Source organism: Trachinotus anak, unplaced genomic scaffold (genome assembly GCF_046630095.1).
Source record: "Trachinotus anak isolate AG129_WGS33_773 ecotype Australia unplaced genomic scaffold, CSIRO_AGI_Tana_v1 ptg000033l, whole genome shotgun sequence".
NCBI classification, from domain to species: domain Eukaryota; kingdom Metazoa; phylum Chordata; class Actinopteri; order Carangiformes; family Carangidae; genus Trachinotus; species Trachinotus anak.
Genome location: NW_027273884.1, coordinates 7,841,226 through 7,856,067, shown reverse-complemented (window position 1 = coordinate 7,856,067; position 14,842 = coordinate 7,841,226). Strand labels below are relative to the sequence as shown.

Here is a 14,842-nt window from a genome sequence, read left to right as displayed (position 1 = left end):
GAGCGCTCTGGACCTTGGACTGGGGAGAAGGTTCATCTTCCAACAGGACAACTACCCTAAGCACACAGCCAAGATAACAAAGGAGTGGCTTTGGGACAACTCTGTGAATGTCCTTGAGTGGCCCAGCCAGAGCCCAGACTTAACCCAATTAAACATCTCTGGAGAGATCTGAAAATGGGTGTGCACCGACGCTCCCCATCCAACCTGATGGAACTTGAGAGGTTCTGCAAAGAAGAATGGGAGAAACTGCCCAAAAATAGATGTGCCAAGCTTGTAGCATCATACTCAAAAAGACTTGAGGCTGTAATTGCTGCCAAAGGTGCTTTAACAAAGCAATGAGCAAAGGCTGTGAATACTTATGTACATGTTATATTTTTTTATTTTTAATAAATTTGCAGAAGTTTCAAGCAAACTTTTTTCACTTTGTCATTATGGGGTATTGTGTGTAGAATTTTGAGGTAAAATAATTAATTTAATCTATTTTGGAATAAGGCTGTAACATAACAAAAAGTGAAGCGCTGTGAATACTTTCCGGATGCACTGTATCAACTGGAACACTGTAGATTCTTGATAAAAGGTTCACAGTAAGTGCAGCTCATAGTCCAAACTGATCTCTGACCATTGATATTTTTCAATCATCAGCTTCTTTAAAAACCATTAAACCATCTTTTCTCAGTCAGTCTCTTACTCAGTGAAGGGAGTCCTCCCCCAAAGCAACAACACTTTACATTTTATGGTGCTGAAGAAGGTCACAAGATACAATTGAAAGCCATTAATAAAAATAGTACTGACAAAGCCTTTAAGTTTCCTCTTTAGTTCCAGAACTGAAAAACATCTTCAAGTATGTACAACCAATTCAAGTGGCCCTAGTTTCAACTTTTCTCTAATAATTTGACTAGATGCATTTGATTTCCAGTTCTTGGAGCATAATCCATTGACCCACATCGTCTGGCTCACTCATGGCTGAGGTTTTCAAATACTTTGAGAAACTTCGACAGTGGCTCTAAAAGATTTTTATTCTCTGCTCTTGGGCTCAAAAGATCAAGTTGCCTATGAATCAAAACCTCACTTAGAAGAAAAAATAAAATAATTTAATACATTCATGTAAAAATGTGTGTGAGATAAAGAGACATGTACAGATTGAACAGTTCAACACGAGGAGACGCTCTGCTACTCTGAACACAGAGACACTGAGGAACCAGGCCACCAGACTGCGAACCCAGGATACAGAGATTCAGTGAATGTGGTGTTGAAGGTGTAGAGGTGGATCAGTGAGTCAGAGGAGACTCTGTAGAAGGAAAGAGTGCCAGCAGGACAGTCCACATACACTGCTATTCTGTTGGAGACAAAGGAGGAGGGAATGGATGTCACTTCCTTATTGTGCCGGAAAGAGTAACCATCATTAGAGCAGCTGAGACTCCAGGACTGATCGTTCCATCCAAACACACGGTCGTCTTTGTCTCCTCTCCTTGTCATTCCTCTGTAGCTCACTGATATACGAACTGCTCTGCTCCACTCGACCTCCCAGTAACAGCGACCAGTCAAACTAGTTGTACACAGCAGCTGAGGCCAGTGGTCAAATCTGTCTGGATGATCAGGATATGACTGATCCTCCTCCACACGTGTCACCGTCCTGTTGTCGTCAGACAGTTTGATCTTTGTGTTCACTGTGTTTGTGTCGATTGTGAGTTCACAGGAATCTGATGGGGAGAACAAGACACAGCTGCAGTTATTGATCTAGCATCTGATCCGTTATTGTTTGGTGATGACTCATGACATTGATCTGAATGAGTGATGTGACAATTTGAAGATGAATCAATGTGCTGCTTTGTTTTCATGAATCAAATTAAAAACACACTTACACTTCCTCAGACCTGGCCTCAACCACTGGACTCCACCAGGCTCCACCCTGAAAGGAGGAGGGGGGTCAGACCAGCACACTCTCTTTCAGCTTGTAAACATGGACATTACATGGCTCTCATCCACAGAATGTTATTACATTTTGACAAACTTCAATCAAACATCTCAAAATTCCTCTCTGTAGAGTCAAATTCAAGCACAGTTTTAACTAATCATCATACTTCACTAATAAATAATTTTTTCTGTTTGTGCTGAACTAGGCTGAGATATAACACATCCTGTCACTGCACAGAGACTTAACTGATATGATCCTCAGAGGGCAGAAAGGTATATTTTTTCAAACACAGAGAGATCTGTCCAAACAGCATAAATTACAGCAAATACACCGATCAGCCATAACAATATGATTATTATGAACATTTTGTCCTTGAAGTTGATGTGTTGGAGGCAGAAAAAATGGGCAAGCAACTCTGACAAGAGCCAAATTGTTATGGTAAGATGACTGGGTCAGAGCTGCAGCTCTTGTGGGATGTAAGGTAATGTGGGACAGAGTAATGGAAGAAGGTGACCTGGTCTGATGAATCACGTTTTCTTTTACATCATGTGCATGGCCGGGTGCATATACATTGCTTGATAGCTCAATAACTACAACAACAACTGTACATTTTCAAGACTTTACTCAAACTTCAGCACGACAACAACGACTGACTCCGCACTTCCTCAGTCAGAACATACAAGTAATTCGCCCGTGCACAGTGGGAAATATAGCACATAACAAACTCCCCTTTTTCTCTTTAAGGAAAAACAGTGCAAAGAAAATATTTGTTTTTCCTTTTTTTTAGTGGCCTTAACAGATAGCCAGGTTTAAAGTTTCAGCTTTAATAACTACAGTAGAACAGTAAAGAAAAAGTCTTTGTTTAGTCCATTTAGCTTTTAAGCTGCCAGACAACTTCGCTGAGAGCTCTCAGCAGCACGAGTGCAGACATCCCCTTCTTGGTCAAGCAATCAGCTAGCTGATCCTTAGTTGCTGACCATATGATCTGCTGAATAGTCCCAGAGTTGATGAGCTCCTTGATACTGCTAATTTCGAGTCAGTCTTTTCTCTGTGACTGATTTGGTGGATTTGACAGCATCAAAAAGAGAGTGGTTGTCTGTTACACACACACACACACACACAATAGGCAAATTGTTGCCTGTACAGTCACCTGTGGTGAGCTCTGAGTAGAGTGTAGCTAAGAAGACTGCACTGTCGTTGCCATCTCCAAGTGCCAAGTCTCTCCTGCTAAAGTGTTTCGAACAACTATCCTGATCCTCTTTGACTGCCAGCATATAGGCGAGAATCTTCCAACCTCTCCCATAAGCATGATTAGGTGCCCACCTTGAGTCCCTCCATTGGAAAGATTTCCATGGATGAATCAGTGAACACCACCAGCTTTAGTGAACTGTCTTTTCCCAAGTACTGAAACCTCAAAGTCACCTCCTCTGACTTCAGTTTTCTAATCAGTTTATTTGCACATTACAGAGTCTGAACAGTGGCATGTTTTGTACTGGACACCAGGATGAATATGTCACACATTATGCCAGGTCTGCTCTGCCTCGCCACCCGCAATATTTGGCCAATCTTTGACTTAAGCATATCATATTCAGTGTCTATTAGGGGGCAGATCCCAAAGACTCCACCATGTGAATCTCTGTCAGACATCTCAAAGGAGTTTTAAATCGAAAGCAACTGGACTTGATTATTTGTCTAGGAAGACGTTTCACCTCTCATTCAAGAGGCTTCATCAATTCTTTCTCGCACCTGACCAGGCTGGGACTGGTCCAACTATCTGGTGTGGAGACCCAGGTATTTAACCTCTGGGAGGGGTTTTCACAAGGCTGATGATGTCATTGGTTCCCTTTGTGCTCCATGTGCCAACGACAGTCGTTAGAGTCGACAATCTGAGGAACACATCCGCAGATCTCAGTCCAATTGAGCATCTGTGGAATGTGCTGGAAAAACAAGTCTGATCCATGGAGGCCCCACCTCGCAACTTACAGGACTTAAAGGATTTGTTCCTGACAGCTTGGTGCCAGAAACCACAGCAGACCTTCAGAGGTCTAGTGGAGTCTATGTCTAAAAGGGTCAGGGCTGTTTTGGCGGCAAAAAGGGGAACTACTCAATATTAGGCGGATGGTCATAATGTTCAATCATTTTTATGTTCAACTAATGTCTACGTGAGCAAAGAAAAAAGCCACCCTATATGTTTGATTGTTTATGTTACACTCATTCATCATGAACTAAAATACTGGGGTTGACACACATTGTCTGTGGATGCAGGCCTCTTCATACCTGAGAGTGTCTAATTTCCAGTCTGGATCCTCCCGTCCAGCAGACAGCTGCCTCAGTCCTGTGCCTCCTGGATGATTGTAGCTCAGATCCAGCTCTCTCAGATGGGAGGGGTTGGAGCTCAGAGCTGAAGCCAGAGAAGCACAGCCTTCCTCTGTGATCATACAGCCTGACAGACTGCAAACATACAAAACAACACACGTCAGATACTCTGAGGATACTGCTGTGTGCCGTCAAAAAGAGTTTACAGTCATGGTGGAAAAAGTGGTGCTTTGAGTTCAATGGTAACATCAGCATGCCAACATGCATGTGTGAAATTCTCACCAATAGAAATTGGTCTGTCACTGTTACTGGGTAGTTGGTACATCCCCTGTAGAAATGACCCTGAAACATGTTGTCACTTTGTTTTCTTCTATTCTTAATGTTTAACCCATGCAAAACTGTTTCATGTTGATATTATTTGATATTATCCCTATGTAAAATCCTGTACTTTGTTTCTTTGTCTGCTAATGGCAGACCACTGGTAGCACTACCCATTCCACCATCAGGAAAAGATGTTAACACCTCACCAGAGTTATTTCCACTCACCATACTCTTTAACTGTAGTAACATCTGGGTGTTATTCAGCCAGTCAAATTAATTTCCAGAAGGTAAGTGTCCGTGCATAAAAAAGTGGCTCTTTAGCCCAAATCAAGTATCAAATCAAGATGATGGAGCCTGAAGATACTGATTTCAGAGCTGATCAACAAGTGGTACACTGGAGACCTCCAGGGGAGATGAGACTTACGATCATTCTGAAGCCTACCATGCCTAGCTTTGATAGCAGCAAAGAGAGCAACTTTGCTCACAATCTCTTGAGCAATCACAACCTCCTGAATTAACATTGCAAATATCTGTTGTTATTGGGCCACCTAAAGCTCCTGGGTGCCAAGGCATGTTTGCACAACCCAGAGCCCTTCACTTGAGCACTCCAAGCTTTGAAAGAGATGTATGGACTGCCAGGCCAGCTAGTACAAAGCTAGTACAGTTGTTATGTGACACCGCTCTTTCAACAACCTGCAGTTTCCAGGTTAATTGGTGTTGTGGGGTATCTGCAGTAAAACTTGGAGCTGACTTTTGAGTTGATTCTCTTTACTTGGTGAAACTGGATTGAACTGGACTTATTTTGGGTTCAGTTGAACCAAAATTGACTTTTTAATGAGTGGACTGAAAGCACGCACGCACACACACACACACACACACACACACACACACACACACACACACACACACACACACACACACACACACACACACACACACACACACACACACACACACACACAACTTCCTTGATTGATTGGTTGGACATTGAAATCTAATTTGAGTTGTGGAACTATTGCTTTTGCTAGTTTATTTATGTTGAGTATTTCAATGCTGTTTCACTATTTGCTTTATTGTTTTGTACAGTTTGACTATTATTTGTCAGGCTTGACTCTGATTGGCACCCCTCGTATCTTAATGTATCAAACACACTACAAGCTGCTGTAAGCTGTTGCTCTTCTGTAAATGAGATTTAATGGTCATCAGTTGAATCCTGACCTGAGAGTTTTCAGTGTACACTGTAGACTCTCCAGTCCAGCACACAGCAGCTTCACTCCTGAATCCTGCAGGTTGTTGTTGCTCAGGTCCAGATCTCTCAGACTAGAGGACTGAGGACTGAGGACAGAGGACAGAGCTTCACAGCTTTTCTCTGAGAGGTTACAGCCACTCAGTCTGGAAAGAAAAAGAAGAAAAAGAAAAACAACTCAAGTTATGTATTTTCTCTCCTGTTGAAAATATAGCAGTGTCTTTATATAATCATGAATAAATCCAACTATCTCTACACTTACAGAGCTTTGTGAGAGGCTTTGAGCACCGGTAGCAGCCTCAGAAGAGCCTCCTCTGAAGCAGAGTATTTCCTTAGGTCAAACACCTCCAGATCTGTTTCTGATGACAGTAAGATGAAGCCCAGAGCTGACCATTGAGCAGGAGACAGTTTATCTGTGGAGAGACGTCCTGATTTCAGGGACTTTTGGATCTGCTCCACTAGAGAACGATCATTCAGTTCATTCAGACAGTGGAACAAGTTGATGCTTCTCTCTAAAGAAGGAGTGTCTTCAATCTTCTTCTTGATGTACTGGACTGTTTCCTGATTGGTTTGTGAGCCATTTCCTGTCTGTGTCAGCAGACCTTGTAGAAGAATCTGATTGCTCTGCAGTGAAAGACCCAGGAGGAAACGAATGAACAAGTCCAAGTGTCCATTCGGCCTCTGTAAGGCCTTGTCCACAGCTCTCTGGTAGAAGTTTGTCTCTGCAGATTCATCTTCTCTTGGTTCAAACTTGTGGGAGGTTGATTTCTTTTCTAACAGCAGATTGACTCCAGAGTTGATGAAGGTCAGATGGACATGAAGAGCAGCCAGAAACTCCTGAACACTCAGATGGACGAAGCAGAACACCTTGTCCTGATACAGCCCTCTCTCCTCTTTAAAGACCTGTGTGAACACTCCTGAATACACTGAGGCTGCTCTGATCTCGATGCCACACTCTGTCAGGTCTGATTCATAGAAGATCAGGTTTCCTTTCTGCAGCTGCTCAAAAGCCAGTTTTCCCAGAGACTCAATCATCTTCCTGGTCTCTAGACTCCAGTGTGGATCTGACTCAGCACGTCCATCATACTTGACGTTCTTCAGTTTGGACTGAACCACCAGGAAGTGGATGTACATCTGAGTCAGGGTCTTGGGCAGCTCTCCTGCCTCTCTGGTTTTCAACACATCCTCCAGAACTGTAGCAGTGATCCAGCAGAAGACTGGGATGTGGCACATGATGTGGAGGCTTCGTGATGTCTTGATGTGGGAGATGATCTTTCTGGCCTGATCCTCATCTTTGTATCTCTTCCAGAAGTACTCCTCCTTCTGTGGGTCAGTGAACCCTCTGACCTCTGTCACCATGTCAACACACTCAGGAGAGATCTGATTGGCTGCTGCAGGTCGTGTGGTTATCCAGAGGCGAGCAGAGGGAAGCAGTTTCCCCCTGATGAGGTTTGTCAGCAGCACGTGCACTGACGTGGACTCTGTAACATCGGTCAGGATCTCAGTGTTGTGGAAGTCCAGAGGAGGTCGACACTCATCCAGACCGTCAAAGATGAACACAACCTGGAACTGTTCAAACCTACAGATTCCTGCTTCTTTGGTTTCAGTGAAGAAGTGATGAACAAGTTCCACCAAGCTGAACTTTTTCTCTTTCAGCACATTCAGCTCTCTGAAAGTGAAGGGAAACATGAAGTGTATGTCCTGGTTGGCTTTGTCTTCAGCCCAGTCCAGAGTAAACTTCTGTGTTAAGACTGTTTTCCCAATGCCAGCCACTCCCTTTGTCATCACTCTTCTGATTGGTCCATCTCTTCCAGGTAAGGCTTTAAAGATGTCTTCTTGTCTGATGGTTGTTTCTGGTCTGTCTGGTTTCCTGGATGCTGTTTCAATCTGTCTGACCTCATGTTCATCATTGACCTCTACAGTCTCTCCCTCTGTGATGTAGAGGTCTGTATAGATGTCATTCAGAGGTGTTGGATTTCCTGCTTTAGCGATCCCCTCAAACAGACACTGGAACTTCTCCTTCAGCTTAGCTTTGAGTCTAGGTTGGCACATAGCTGGAGATTCTGGAAGAACACATACACACCTTTTTTAAAAGTCATTATATCTAACTTTTTCAGCTGCAAGAGGGTCAAGTGAGAGTCCAAACAAATTCATGCTCTTAGCGACTTCTCACTGCCCCTTGCCCTGCAGTCCTGTTTCCTAAAACGACGGCACGACAAACAGGCAGCCACTGGTCCAAAGAAACAAGGAAGGAAATCTCTGTGTCATTGTCAATGCTTGAATGATACGTTTCTTATAATATAATGTTTTAGTGGCTAAAAAGAGAGAAATCCTCTTACTGCTCTGCAGACAGTCAGCCAGTTCCTCCTGCTTCATTCCTCTGAGGAAGTTCAGTGTGATCTTCAGAAATGCCTCTCGGATGCTCCTCCTCTGCTCTTCATCTTCACCGTCCAACACCTCCTCATCCTCGCTCTGACTCTCTAAGCATTCTGAGTAGTCTAGACCCAGAAGCTTCTGGATCTTCTTCAGCTCGTTCTTCACAAAAGTGACCATGTTCTCCTCCAGCAGCTGGAACAGAAAACTATATGAGTGACAGCATCAAACTAAAACCATGGAGCCAAACATCAGATCCATGTTGGACAGACTGAAAATCCACTGGTCTAAAAGTGCAGCATGGAAATTATTGTGAGCAGATGTGAAAGTAGTCTGTACATGTACAGACCATAAATATGGAGTCCAGGTCTGTTTGATGCTGCTGAGCAGACTGACCACTGGGAACCTCTGTGCTCTCCTGGTCCACTCTGTGGAGGAATCATGAAGAATTAGTTCACATCTGTCCACACAGAAACAGACACAAAGTAAAGGTCCTTTGATTGGTTATAATATTGAATCAGAAGATTTTCCTGACAAGTCTTTCTTATAATGCAGATCAAGACTTTTACTTTGTTTCTCAAGTGAGAAAAAAATGATTGAACAACTTTTTTCAACTTGGGTTTGAAACACAGATCTTGATTAAAAAAAAATTGCTCCAAGATTTTTGGCTCATGGCTTAATGCAATTTGTTAATTGACCGAAGCATTCTATGATTTTAATTCTTTTTGCTGGTGGACCAAGTATGATGACTTCAGATTTTGTATGATTTAATTGTAAGAAATTGTCTGACATCCAGTATTTTACATCATTAAGGCAGTTGTGGAGGGTTGCTATGTTGGACTGGTCACTGGTTCTGATTAGTAGGTGTAGTTATGTATCATCTGCATAGCAGTGAAAATGAACATTGTATTGATGGATGATGTTGCAGAGAGGGAACATATAAATAGAAAATAAAACTGAACCCTAGACTTAACCTTGACGAACTCCATAGGGTGAATTAGCAGAAGATGAAACTGAGCCAGCCATTGACACCAAGAAACCAATGACCTGAACCTGTTTAGGACCACATCCATTGAGTGCTACCCACTTCTCCAATCTGTTGAAGTATGTTGTGATCTATCGTGTTGAAGGCAGCACTGAGGTCTAAAATAACTACAATGGAGAAATAACCTGCATCTTCAGCCACTAGGAGGTCTTTGCAAACTTAAGGAAGAGCCATCTCAGTGCTGTGGAGCGAACAGAAGCCAGACTGGAATATTTCAGAAAGGTTATTATTTGTTAAATGTGCCAATAGCTGTTTGAAGACAACTTTTTCTAAAGTTTTGGACAGAAATGGGAGTTTAGAGACAGGTCTGCAATTTGTCAGAGTGGTAGGATCCAAGTAAGTTTTTTTTAAGGAGAGGTTCAATAAGAGTTGTTTTAAAATAGGCAGGGACATAGCCAGAAGTCAGAGAGCTATTAACAACTGACACATTTGAGAGGTACTTCTGTAGTCTTATGGGGACCACATCCAATGAGCAAAATGAAGACCTCATTTGTTTTATTATCCCAGTGAGTGTGACTAGTGACACCGGTGTAAATGAGCTAAAGGAGGCATAATGATCTGCAACTTACTGGTTCTGGAACTGGTAAATTGTGAGGGTGGGTGCTGTCAGCCTGGGATCTTATTTATTTATTTTTTGGTAAAAAGTATTTGAAGCTGCTCACAATCCAGTTGAGTGTTCTAAACAGTACTTTTGGATTCTAGGCATCCTGGGATATCAGGGAGAAGTTGCTCAATCATCATTAACTGCAGCATTGTATCTCTTCATTAAATCTTTCATAAGGTCATGATGAACATGAAGTTTGTGAGCTTTCCATTTCCACTCCACTTTGTGTAACTCTCTCCTTTTAGAGTGGGTGTGGTCATTAATCCATGGGGGGATTTTTGAAAGAGGCAGATCAGGTGAGAGGGTTGAGAATGTATGTGAGAATTTACAAGCTGTTGTTGAGCTGATGTGAGAACAACAGGTGATCAGTGAGACAGCCTGTGGCGCTACTTGGCAGCATTGGATGCACCAATACACAACGCCAATTTTGGAATCAGGTTTGGGGAACGTGCATCATGGTATCAGTGCCTTGGTATCAGTGCCTTCATCATCCAGGAACTCCCTACACACCAGGGCTTGAGACTAAGGATGTCCCATTGTCCCGGGGATGATAGGAAATGTGTTCGGGATGAACAGAAATTGAAGCCAGGATGCCTCCAGGATGAAAGGATCTGAACCGAGTGCTGAGCTGAAGTGCGTGTTCTCGTGTTGTTACAAAAACTATCATATTTCAACATATGACTGTGGTGTTTTATCACTGAATATCACCGGATGTGTCGGTGCTGAAATGATTCATGTTCTGTGAATACTGGGCACTGAGTGGGTGATCTGGAGACACAGGAGGATTCCTGGTGTGCTGAGTTAACTGCGGGACAAGGGAGGGAGAGAGATCAGATGATCAGCTGACTCATTTACATGAATAACAAAGTAAAAAAATGGCTGAAGATCCAGGAAAATCCAGATGTTTCTAGTAGGCTAGTTGTTGATCCAGCAGCAGTAACTGTGCAGACAGACACGAGGAGTAGAGCCGCTGAGTGGGTTCCGGACCACAGCTCCCAGTACACAGGAGGTGGGTCCAGTTTTACACAATAAGCAGTGGACAGAAGACAACAGGAATCTAGTCTGAGTTTATTTCTCAGGATCTTGTTGTACTGTCCAGTCTGAACTCTTATATCTCACTCTTATGGCTACAAACTTCAAAAAATAAAAATAAGCCAGTAAATAAAAATGCCAGTTGTTCTATTTCAAGTATTGTTCTAGAAATCATCCTAATTAATCCTCTGTTGACTATATGATTCTTGTAAAGTGTGACAAGGGCTACATGTGAAGGCGGCTCCAGGTGGTTCTGGTCAGTCAGTCTAAGACAAAAATCCAAGGCCGATTTTTATCTCCTTTCCATCCCTGAATATTAGGAAATACTCAGAAATACATAGACTAATGTGTTTTATCAGGAGCAGAAACAGGAGTGCAGCAGGCAGCATACATCTAACTATCTACTATCTACTCACTTTGGGACAGTTAAAAGTGTTTTTTGGGATTGTTTCGGGATGGTAGTGAAAAAAGTTAGTCTGGGGCACTGCTACACACTCTGGCCACATGAGGCCGGGCATTGTCCTGGACCAGGAGGAACCCAGGGTCCACTGCACTTAGTGTTAGACCGTGATGATTAAGCATTCCCTTCATTTTTTTGAGCAGTGTATTTAAGTAACACGATCTGTGGGTTTACTGCTCAACAAAATCAAGGTTATGCTAAAGACGGGTGATTCAGTGGATACCTTGCAACAAGAAAAATGCACCACCCTGTTCCCTCTTTAAAGTGTAGTCTTCAACAGAAATGGCAGCGTTGTGTGCCTTGTGTTTTGCAACCTGCAAAACGCACTCGATCAGGGCCTAAAGAACATTTTGTGGTTCCGTTCACATTTAAAGTGTTACCTTTGATCAACAAAAATCAAAATCATCTTTGAAGGTATAGGAATTTACCTTTAAAACTTGCCTGCTAAAATGGTCAGTCAGTTTTGTGTAATATGTTTGCAATGGTATGGTGTTTCCAAACCCAGTGAGATAATGTGTTAAGTAATCATGATCTCAATATTGATCAAAATAATTGTGACTATGATTTTTGCCATAATCGAGCAGCCTTTGTGTGCCTGTGTGTGTGTGTATAGGAAATGTTCAATTCAGGTCTCGGTGTGAAGAATGGTTTTACTGCACAGCTTTCAGATTTAAGATTATAAATGTATGTGAAGAATGATGCTGTGAATAAACACATTTAATAAACTTATTTTATACTTGCATTATGTTAGTAACAGCTTACCCTTTTGCAGCAGAGGGTTGTTGTCCTTGAAAATCAATGTAATGTTGTTTAGAACAGCCACTCTTTAAGGACACACAGCTGGGTACATGTCCAGATCCAGGCCCGGGCCCAGCAGAGTCTGTTGTGTGCTTCTGCTCTGGGCTTCAACACAACACACACAGAGCTTTGAGTGTGAATACTGATGGAGCAGTGATCTGAGTGCTGATCTCTGACATGGAGAAGAGTCATCGACAGTTAGAGATCCTCATCTCACCTCTGAGCTCTGGTCTGGCTCTCATGGTCCCCACACAGAGTGGTTTTAGAGGGAGGGGCTCCCTCCTCTCTGTCCTTACACTGATCCATGCTGATGAGTTCACATCCACATCAGCTCACACACACTTTCTACCTTCATGTGGAGACAAAATACAAATCGTTCATCTACACATCAACTGAAATCCTCCTTCACTTAATTTCTCCTGTAAAAATGTCAGCTGCTCCACCACTGACTCTTCTTCTCTGGTTCATATCAGTGTCAGTTGAATGCAGTTAGACATCAGTGTGAGGAAGAGGAAGCTGCTGTACTTCTACTATCAGTCCACTGGATGGACTCATGAAGCTGCAGTGACACAGACAGACTGAGATCCACTGAGTTTATCTGACACAGTCTCTGAATCTACAGTGTCCCTGTAGAAAATGACTTTATGCAACAAGCTACAGCTGATTATTTCACACACAACAACTGGGACTGAATTTATTTCACCTCAAATTTCACAGCATTCAGTCATTTCACTGACACTGAAAATAAAAATATCATTCACAGAACCATTTTATGGTGACCATTACAGCCAAATTCCTAATTATTGCAAAGCTTCCTGTAAAGGACTCATTTCATTTTGTCATTTTATGTTTTATTAATACATCTATAGCTGTCAGGAGCACCTTTTAGTTGGGACTCCAGGCAGTTTCCTACCTTGTCTACTGCTAAAGTCTGAACCTGCATTAAGTATCAGCAACAAACAACAGAGACACAGCATTCTCACTGAAGCATCACTTCAGTGAGAATACCAAATATTTTTTTGACAGACAGCTTCAGTTGCACTGTAAACATTCATAAAGATATAAGCACCTCCCAGAGCAGCTGGAATGCTTTCTTGTCATAAGTAGTCAGGAAGTCAGGTAGAGTTGGACCTAGAAGGTCCTGATCCTTTGTCCAAAGCGAAAACAATAAATACAAAAATCGTAATTAAGATCCTAATTACCTATTGATCACATTCAGTAAAATATTTCCACTGACAGCTTCTGTTGGAGAACCAGGAGGACTTTTATTACGTCACCAACCTCCCAAAAATAAACCCTGTCAGCCCCTCGGCCCGCCACACCGAGTCCTCCCCAGTCCTGTAGTCTGTAGTCTGTAATCTAGTGACAGACCATTCACCCACAGAGAAAGTCACAGCCGAGCTCAGACCGCATCTAGCGGCTCAGACAGCGGGAGAGCAGCGGCTAATCTCCGCCTCCTCCACAGGCTGATTCAGGCTGGAAAACACAATAAACCACTGTAAAAACGACTCTCTGCTCAACTACTGACCATTAACTATCTCTGCTTCTACTCTTATTGCATCGTTTCTACTGCAAATATCCAGAGAACAGAACTCCTCCTGCCTCGTCCAGAATGATAGGTCTGACTGATGATAACATCAGTGGTGTAGTGTACTTTGTTTTAGTGGGTTTACTGTGAATGCAAGTTCTGTCTCAAAACTACGTTAACATATCCTTGTGCATTTTTAGGTGGTCATACGGGAATTCTGGAGCTTTATTGGTGGATACATGGCGTATTCACGCAGACTACACCACTAGATAACATTATAATAACGTTACGATAACAACACCGTCATAACACAACAATATAACGACAATAACTCGTTAGGTAACTCAGGTAGCGACAGACTGTGTTAACGAGTAAAACATTAAAAACTGCTCACGTTACCTTCAGATGGAGATAGCAGTCTGCCTCTGTTCAAAGTGAAACTAAACCTCAGCAAGGAAACGCCCACAGAGAGAGAGAGAGAGAGAGAGAGGGCGTGGACTCCAGTCCACTGGGGGAGAAGTGAAGTCAATGCCTTAGTGCCTTAAAGTGCAATACCACTGAGGGCCGCTGGGGGCTGTAAAAATTCTGGCGCCAATAGACTCCCATTCAAAAAGCGCCAACTTTTAATACTCAGTGAATACAATTTTTACACCACTCATTTAGGTGTCATTGCCCAAATTCACTCCTGAATGGAATCCTCCTCATGGTCCCTCTGAAAACAACTCTCTAATTAATTTGATATTAGCTGTTAAAGAGTGGTATTTTTTAGGGCAGGCCTATTTGATTGACATGCCTGGTCTGGAATGATTGACAAACTGATGAGGCAGATTGGAGGTTCCATTAGTCTGGACCAAGTGGCAACCCACCGTGACGTCACCCACTGGTTTGTGAACTGCCGTTGTGAACACAGTACACTTCGACTGGATTGCGTGTTCCAGAAACACAAAAATAAATAAATAAATCGGTACCTTAACATTAGTTATATGCACATTTTAGTTGGGCTTTTAACATTATATCCAAGCATGTATTAACACCTCTAGAGTAAACACAGGTCACCATCCCGGGGGAGCCAGGTCCAGAACAACTTCCTGTCAGTTCAACTGTGACAACAAACACTGCAAAAACAGAGGAGTCTGTTGCCATGGTAGAAGGTGCAGATTAGAGTTTATTCATTTAAAGAAGTTGATGATGTGAGAAGATGAAA

At 42.6% G+C, this 14,842-nt stretch overlaps 1 protein-coding gene across 1 annotated transcript; it reads right to left on the bottom strand.

The window, feature by feature from the left end:
• Positions 1 to 437: 437 nt before the first annotated feature.
• On the bottom strand, positions 438 to 14,536 carry LOC139613997 (NLR family CARD domain-containing protein 3-like). The gene is made up of 10 exons (XM_071471058.1): positions 14,038 to 14,536; positions 12,328 to 12,459; positions 12,075 to 12,215; positions 8,521 to 8,599; positions 8,138 to 8,366; positions 6,061 to 7,861; positions 5,771 to 5,944; positions 4,193 to 4,366; positions 1,863 to 1,909; positions 438 to 1,700 (listed from the first exon to the last, which is right to left on the bottom strand). The coding sequence occupies exons 2-10, from the start codon at positions 12,414 to 12,416 to the stop codon at positions 1,171 to 1,173; spliced, it is 3,264 nt and encodes a 1,087-aa protein (XP_071327159.1). The 5' UTR covers positions 12,417 to 12,459; positions 14,038 to 14,536; the 3' UTR covers positions 438 to 1,170.
• Between the last annotated feature and the right edge of the window lie 306 nt (positions 14,537 to 14,842).